The sequence below is a fragment of the Leguminivora glycinivorella genome, unplaced genomic scaffold, assembly GCF_023078275.1.
Source record: "Leguminivora glycinivorella isolate SPB_JAAS2020 unplaced genomic scaffold, LegGlyc_1.1 Scaffold2, whole genome shotgun sequence".
Classification (NCBI taxonomy): domain Eukaryota; kingdom Metazoa; phylum Arthropoda; class Insecta; order Lepidoptera; family Tortricidae; genus Leguminivora; species Leguminivora glycinivorella.
Window position 1 is genome coordinate 16,073 of NW_025952827.1, and position 8,928 is coordinate 25,000.

At 36.9% G+C, this 8,928-nt stretch overlaps 1 protein-coding gene across 1 annotated transcript; it reads left to right on the forward strand.

The window, feature by feature from the left end:
- Positions 1-306: 306 nt before the first annotated feature.
- On the forward strand, positions 307-1,478 carry LOC125242004. The gene has a single exon (XM_048150701.1). It carries the CDS (start codon positions 561-563, stop codon positions 1,359-1,361), a length of 801 nt encoding a protein of 266 aa, XP_048006658.1. The 5' UTR covers positions 307-560; the 3' UTR covers positions 1,362-1,478.
- Positions 1,479-8,928: the final 7,450 nt, after the last annotated feature.

Consider the following 8,928-nt stretch of genomic DNA (forward strand, 5'->3'; position numbering starts at 1 on the left):
TGGCTAAAGTTATACATTCAATAACCAAAGGTAAGTCCCCTGGCCATGATGGCCTCAGTGTTGAACACCTCCAACACGCCGGGCCGCATATTTCAAGAGTTCTTGCGATGTTATTTTCTTTATGTGTGAGTCACTCGTATCTTCCGCCCGATCTTATGAGGACTATAGTTGTACCTGTAGTAAAAAACAAAACTGGAAACCTGTCAGATACAAGCAACTATAGGCCTATCTCTCTTGCGACCATCATTGCGAAAGTGTTTGATGGCATGCTTAATATACAGCTTGATAAACATCTGTCTCTCCATGATAACCAATTTGGCTTCAGACCTCGGTTATCAACAGAAAGTGCTATTCTGTCGCTTAAGCATGTCATCAGATACTATACGGATCGCAAAACCCCTGTGTATGCGTGTTTTTTGGATTTATCCAAAGCTTTTGACCTGGTGTCCTATGAACTTTTGTGGCAAAAGCTTAAGAGCATTCATGTGCCCCAGGAAGTAATTAATATCTTCAAGCATTGGTACGGACACCAGGTCAATAGTGTAAGGTGGGCGGGAGCGATGTCGGATGAGTACAGGCTGGAGTGTGGAGTGAGACAAGGAGGACTAACATCTCCCTCTCTCTTCAACCTGTACATAGATGCACTTATTGTCGGGCTCAGCGGTAAACATATCGGCTGTCATGTGGACGGAATCTGCGTAAATAACTTGAGCTATGCAGACGATATGGTTCTGCTGAGTGCGTCAGTGTGTGGCATTCGGTCCCTACTGAAGTCATGTGAGGAATACGCCCGTGACCATGGTTTGATGTACAATGCACGTAAAAGTCAATACATGGTCTTTGAGGCTGGGTCTAAGCGAGTATTGGAAGTGCCACCTATCTACCTTGATGGTGTTCCTCTGGATAGAGTGCTACAATTTAAATATCTTGGCCATATCATTACGACCGACCTCAAGGACAATGCTGACATCGAGCGTGAGCGGAGGGCTTTATGTGTTAGAGCTAACATGATCGCCCGCAGGTTTGCAAGGTGTTCCCGAGACGTGAAAGTAACGCTTTTCAGAGCGTACTGCACGTCTCTGTATACGTGCAGCCTGTGGGCGAACTATACTCAGAAAGCCTACAACACCCTCCGAGTGCAATTTAATAATGCGTTCAGGGCGGTGATGGGGCTGCCTCGCTATTGCAGCGCGTCGGGCATGTTCGCGGAGGCGCGCACGGCGTGCTTCTTCGCGAGCATGCGCACGCGAGCGGCTGCCCTGGTGCGTAGGGTGCGAGCCAGCCCCAATGCCGTCCTGGCTATGATTGCTGGCAGAGTTGACTGTTTATATATTCGCCATTGCTGCGACAGGCATGTTTAGCATAGCAATCAATAAAAGTAGTAGTATATAGTGTTATTTATTTTGTAATTATATTTAAATAGTGTAAATGTGTAATGAAATTATTATCTATTGTATGAGTCCTCGTTACTTGAAATAAATGAATTTTAATTTTAATTAATTTAATAATTCCTTCAATGTAATTGACTACGTACCCGCGTCCTATTTCTTTATAATAATTGACGTCGTCAATTAAACCGTTCTCTAATATATTAAATTGTTTTGGTTGCAGTCTTATTACAGAGTCCCGACACTTATCCTCTTCACCAATACTGGCGCAATGCTTGCATATAAAATCCTTGGTCTGTATATCTGGCGATGTACACCCGTCCACTTCTTTTGCACATAATTGATGTACCCATAAATTACAAGTGTCACATTGAACCCAATTAGTTAAGCCCTTTGACCACGATCCACGCCCACAATACAAACAGTTTAATACATCTCATGTGTTATCATGATGATGATGATGATGCGCATCGTATGTGTATCATGTGTTAATACATCTGTTGGAGGACATAATTTTTTTAAGAAGCGCCCTTCAAAGTGACTAAAACTCCGTTTCTTTTTCTTACACCACTGTTCTTCTTCTACTGGAGAGGCTTGCAAGGGTTGTTGACACAATCTATTTTTTTTCCCTATTATCATTTGTTCCTTGTGTAACGATAATACTTCTGATCGCAACGAGCGAAGTAGTTGGGTACACTTTAACTTTGTACTTACGCCCGTTAAGAGTGTGTTGTTTGAGTTGACCAAAAAATTTTCAACCGGCGCGTTACTCATTCTGGCAGGTTTTAATAAATTACTCCACATTGGAATCAAGGGCATATATTTTTTTAACATTGTTTTGCATAACTCCTGACTTTCATATTCATTTTTTATTTTTTCATTTGTCTCTATCTGTTCGGTTACGTTATCGTAAAATCCCTTGAAATGTGCATAGAAAAGATTTTTTTCATAATTTGTTGTCGCCTCAGCTCCCAATTCTATGTTAGGTCTTGTTGGGTTTGCTTCACATTTTAATAATGATTCCAGATCTATTTGGTCTTCGAGCACTACTTTGTTAGCGAGGTATTTTTTGCATTCAATTACATCTTCGGTGACATATTTTGACTTTAATAGAACAAAGAGATAATTTACATGCTTACATAAGTATATCATCGAAATCATTTATGAGAAAAATTTTTGCTATTATATCCTTCACAGGAGATTTTTGGACTAAATCGGATGTATTAACATCGTCGCATATACATTTCATTAGGTGCGCAACGCATAAATATAAGGGTGTGAGTTCAAAATGACTTCCTTTCTCTGTTAAATGTATATACGAGTAATTTAAATACTCCACTAGAGCCATCTGATTGAAAGACAGGCATGTAGCGTTTATGAGTGCAAAACTAAAGTCCGTTACCACTCCAGAGAAAGCAGGCCAGCAGTGTTCTTTCATACAAAATATTTTAAAATCATTGAGCATTTTAAATATACTATTTGTATCGTGGACTGTGGAAAGCATGTGAAATAATGGGAACAGTCTCTGAGTTGCCTTCACCTGAATTATTCCCGCGTATAAGAGTATCCTCCTAGAGGCTGTTTTATTTCCCTTTACGTCTCTCGCAACGCTGCCGGTGGCATCTAAATGTAAAACTGTGGGGGCGTTCAAGTTTTAGAGTTCTTAACTGTTCCGAACTGAACACTTTAATATTGAGAGGGAAAGACACTTCTTGAACAAAATTAATATGTTCTTCCTGGTACCTAATTAAATCTATAATATCATTTTTATCCCTGTCGTTTTTTGCCAATGCCTCGGACCTAATTTTCCTCATTGTGGTATCAGATTTTACACTTTTTAAGTTGTGAGTCTTATCAAGTTCGTTTTTGTTTAATTTTAATATTTCATTTTTTTTTTGGATGTGAGTGGTTTATTTGTAAGAATTCTTTTTTGTACTAACAGCCTTTCTACACCTTTTACTTGCATTGTGACATTTTCCGTATGACAAAAATGTATAGTTTCACTATGTACTGTTAACGTTCTGTCAGGTTCTACGTATACTTTAAAGTTTTTACATTGTCTGTGATTGCATAAGGCTTTGATCATCTTTTTATTTTTTAAATATTTAACGTACTTAAAAATAATTTGACATGTGTTGTTTATATGAGTTTCAATTAATTTCCTGAAAATGTAAGGATAAGTTTGAGTTACCAATTTTCCTTTTTTTAAATTTGCTCCCACAGTTCTTTGCTGATTACAGCACTTCCCTCTTTTACAGAAAAATCTTTACATCTGGTCAAACTGGCTTCGTTGTTAGTACCTAGTGGAAGGAGGTACATTTGAATTATCTGCACTCGAAGCCGACCGATCTAAATTTAAAATACTTCTTGGAAGTTTGTGTGAGAGCGGCGAAACATCTTTAATTTTAAATGGAGACACATTATGGGTATCATATTCTATATTTGAAGTCGAGCTATTTTCACATATTTTCGCATGAGGACTCGGACTGTTTACCTCTTTGCCTACGGTTATAATTGTGTTACAACTGCCTTCTTCCACTTTACACTGTTCTTCCGGGATATTGTGCGGAACAGATTTGGGAAATGTTTCGTCTGCTGGGCTATAAGTTGGAGAAGACGTGGGCTTAAAACAGCTTTGGAAAGTCTCCAGTCCTTTGACATTAATGGTATCGCATTTCAACTTTAAATTTGTCATCCAATCAGGATGTCTTTGAAATAGGGTTTTCCACAAATTGTACAGCTTTATACGATTTTTAAAGGTATTATTAATTTTGAAATATTTGCATAACAGTACATACGGGCCTGATTCCATGTCTCTAGGTGAACATGGCTTACTACGCTTCATAATTAAAATTTTAAACGAAGAAAAAAAAACAGAACAAATCAAAGTAATTGAAATAAATTTCTAGGAATATAGTATTTTATGCAACTGGTGGTTAAAAGAGGTCAAAAAAGGTGAGTGGCGTCGGCAACAATTTGAGGCGAAGCCGAAATTTGTTAATAAAGACGCCACGAGCATTTTTTGACTCAGTTAAACACCGTTGCATACAATACTTTTTCTACGACCAAGCACTTATTTTGAAAGAAAATTATAAATTCAACAAATACCTACTTTCAGTCATCTTAGTTATCTAGGTGGACCGCCTACCATTTTGAATATGCAGTTTGAGTGCAAATGCAAACATGAAAATAAAACTGTCTATGGTATGGTTCTTTGAAGCCTGGCCACTAAGACGAATCGAGCCGAGTTGAATCGAGTTCTCATACATTTGAATGCGATTCGACGCGTCGCCAATGAACGCAACAGAAAACGAAGGAGTCTCGACTCTGCGAATTGGTTTGTTAAGTTGGTAGCAATGTATTTACTGAACTTGTGGTGAACTAGCCTAGCGAGATAAGTAAAACAAGCTAGTTCCACATTAATAAGTTATATTGTCAAATAACGGCACACAAGAGTCACAAGCACAAGTAGAGAAAATAAGAGTACAAAGCACAGCACAGTATAGAAAAAGAGGAAGTCAGAAATAGCACAGAAGATAGGAAAAGTACATAAAGAAAGCACACATTAAAAGCGTAAGCTTAAAGCATTAAGCGGCGCACAAGCAAACCGAATATTATAATGCAAGCGAGTCGGCGCGTAAGCATTAACCGTTAGCTCGGGCGGCGCGAGCGCATGCGTCCAGCCTCGAGAGTGATAAATTGCCGACTGGCTGGGATTTCCGAGCGCACACGAAAGCGCGCTCGCCCGCCGATCTGCGGCGGAGCGGCCCGAGCGATAAGGCAGTACCTTAACGCCGCGCTTGCGTCGCGCGAAGCGTAACAGCATTTTAAAACAATTATTGTTCAAATATTCATTATTTATTACCAATATATTTAATACGCCTGTCGCCACAAACTGTAACAGCTATATCGTGCTACTGCTACTAAATGTTTTCAGGGTATAGACTAGATAGACTTGTCCTGACATCTTTTATGTAGGGTTTTAAAGTTCTATGCACGACCTTGTAACTCACGAATAACAGTACGGGAGTAGAAAAAATAAATATTATATGCTCCCTGACTTCTCTAACTGTATTGAAAAACAACCAAGAGTTTTATAAACAATCGACTAATCACCAAAACTAATGCAATGTACCCAGAGCATACTTTAACTTATGTAAGGATTTTTCCTCGACGCTTCATAATTTAATTTTCAAACGAAAGAAAAATGTAAAAATGTAGTTTAAAATTGGAATAAAACAGGTTTAATCCATACTAATATTATAAATGGGAAAGTGTGTGTGTCTGTTTGTTTGTCTGTCTTTCACGGCAAAACGGAGCGACGAATTGACTTGATTTTTTAACTGAAAATAGTTGACTATTTTCAGTTCGTTTGACCCAGTCATGTTCTTTCAATCTTTATGAAAATTGCCTCGTTTATAAACATTTTTAGGACGCTTCTAATGATGCCAAACACAAAGTGTAATGTACTCAGCTTCATGGGGAAAATTGTCAAAAATGAGTTTCTTCCTTAGGCAGATAACTATTTTCAGTTCGTTTGACCCAGTCATGTTCTTTCAATCTTTATGAAAATTGCCTCGTTTATAAACATTTTTAGGACGCTTCTAATGATGCCAAACACAAAGTGTAATGTACTCAGCTTCATGTGGAAAATTGTCAAAAATGAGTTTCTTCCTTAGGCAGATAACTATTTTCAGTTCGTTTGACCCAGTCATGTTCTTTCAATCTTTATGAAAATTGCCTCGTTTATAAACATTTTTAGGACGCTTCTAACGATGCCAAACACAAAGTGTAATGTACTCAGCTTCATGTGGAAAATTGTCAAAAATGAGTTTCTTCCTTAGGCAGATAACTATTTTCAGTTCATTTGACCCAGTCATGTTCTTTCAATCTTTATGAAAATTGCCTCGTTTATAACCATTTTTAGGACGCTTCTAATGATGCCAAACACAAAGTGTAATGTACTCAGCTTCATGTGGAAAATTGTCAAAAATGAGTTTCTTCCTTAGGCAGATAACAATTTTCAGTTCGTTTGACCCAGTCATGTTCTTTCAATCTTTATGAAAATTGCCTCGTTTATAAACATTTTTAGGACGCTTCTAATGATGCCAAACACAAAGTGTAATGTACTCAGCTTCATGGGGAAAATTGTCAAAAATGAGTTTCTTCCTTAGGCAGATAACTATTTTCAGTTCGTTTGACCCAGTCGTGTTCTTTCAATCTTTATGAAAATTGCCTCGTTTATAACCATTTTTAGGACGCTTCTAATGATGCCAAACACAAAGTGTAATGTACTCAGCTTCATGTAGAAAATTGTCAAAAATTAGTTTTTTCCTTAGTCAGATAACTATTTTCAGTTCGTTTGACCCAGTCGTGTTCTTTCAATCTTAATGAAAATTACCTAGTTAATAAACATTTTTAAGACGCTTCTAATGATGCCAAACACAAAGTGTAATGTACTCAGCTTCATGTGGAAAATTGTCAAAAATGAGTTTCTTCCTTAGGCAGATAACTATTTTCAGTTCGTTTGACCCAGTCATGTTCTTTCAATCTTTATGAAAATTGCCTCGTTTATAACCATTTTTAGGACGCTTCTAATGATGCTAAACACAAAGTGTAATGTACTCAGCTTCATGTGGAAAATTGTCAAAAATGAGTTTCTTCCTTAGGCAGATAACTATTTTCAGTTCGTTTGACCCAGTCATGTTCTTTCAATCTTTATGAAAATTGCCTCGTTTATAAACATTTTTAGGACGCTTCTAATGATGCCAAACACAAAGTGTAATGTACTCAGCTTCATGTGGAAAATTGTCAAAAATGAGTTTCTTCCTTAGGCAGATAACTATTTTCAGTTCGTTTGACCCAGTCATGTTCTTTCAATCTTTATGAAAATTGCCTCGTTTATAAACATTTTTAGGACGCTTCTAATGATGCCAAACACAAAGTGTAATGTACTCAGCTTCATGTGGAAAATTGTCAAAAATGAGTTTCTTCCTTAGGCAGATAAATATTTTCAGTTCGTTTGACCCAGTCATGTTCTTTCAATCTTTATGAAAATTGCCTCGGTTATAAACATTTTTAGGACTCTTCTAATGATGCCAAACACAAAGTGTAATGTACTCAGCTTCATGTGGAAAATTGTCAAAAATGAGTTTCTTCCTTAGGCAGATAACTATTTTCAGTTCGTTTGACCCAGTCATGTTCTTTCAATCTTTATGAAAATTGCCTCGTTTATAAACATTTTTAGGACGCTTCTAATGATGCCAAACACAAAGTGTAATGTACTCAGCTTCATGTGGAAAATTGTCAAAAATGAGTTTCTTCCTTAGGCAGATAACAATTTTCAGTTCGTTTGACCCAGTCATGTTCTTTCAATCTTTATGAAAATTGCCTCGTTTATAACCATTTTTAGGACGCTTCTAATGATGCCAAACACAAAGTGTAATGTACTCAGCTTCATGTGGAAAATTGTCAAAAATGAGTTTCTTCCTTAGGCAGATAACAATTTTCAGTTCGTTTGACCCAGTCATGTTCTTTCAATCTTTATGAAAATTGCCTCGTTTATAAACATTTTTAGGACGCTTCTAATGATGCCAAACACAAAGTGTAATGTACTCAGCTTCATGGGGAAAATTGTCAAAAATGAGTTTCTTCCTTAGGCAGATAACTATTTTCAGTTCGTTTGACCCAGTCGTGTTCTTTCAATCTTTATGAAAATTGCCTCGTTTATAACCATTTTTAGGACGCTTCTAATGATGCCAAACACAAAGTGTAATGTACTCAGCTTCATGTAGAAAATTGTCAAAAATTAGTTTTTTCCTTAGTCAGATAACTATTTTCAGTTCGTTTGACCCAGTCGTGTTCTTTCAATCTTAATGAAAATTACCTAGTTAATAAACATTTTTAAGACGCTTCTAATGATGCCAAACACAAAGTGTAACGTACTCAGCTTCATGTGGAAAATTGTCAAAAATGAGTTTCTTCCTTAGGCAGATAACTATTTTCAGTTCGTTTGACCCAGTCATGTTCTTTCAATCTTTATGAAAATTGCCTCGTTTATAACCATTTTTAGGACGCTTCTAATGATGCTAAACACAAAGTGTAATGTACTCAGCTTCATGTGGAAAATTGTCAAAAATGAGTTTCTTCCTTAGGCAGATAACTATTTTCAGTTCGTTTGACCCAGTCATGTTCTTTCAATCTTTATGAAAATTGCCTCGTTTATAAACATTTTTAGGACGCTTCTAATGATGCCAAACACAAAGTGTAATGTACTCAGCTTCATGTGGAAAATTGTCAAAAATGAGTTTCTTCCTTAGGCAGATAACTATTTTCAGTTCGTTTGACCCAGTCATGTTCTTTCAATCTTTATGAAAATTGCCTCGTTTATAACCATTTTTAGGACGCTTCTAATGATGCCAAACACAAAGTGTAATGTACTCAGCTTCATGTGCAAAATTGTCAAAAATGAGTTTCTTCCTTAGGCAGATAACTATTTTCAGTTCGTTTGACCCAGTCATGTTCTTTCAATCTTTATGAA

What these genes read in the sequence shown, in the direction of transcription:
- LOC125242004 (XM_048150701.1), top strand. Translation starts at nt 561, where the DNA reads ATGTCGGATGAGTACAGGCTGGAGTGTGGAGTGAGACAAGGAGGACTA.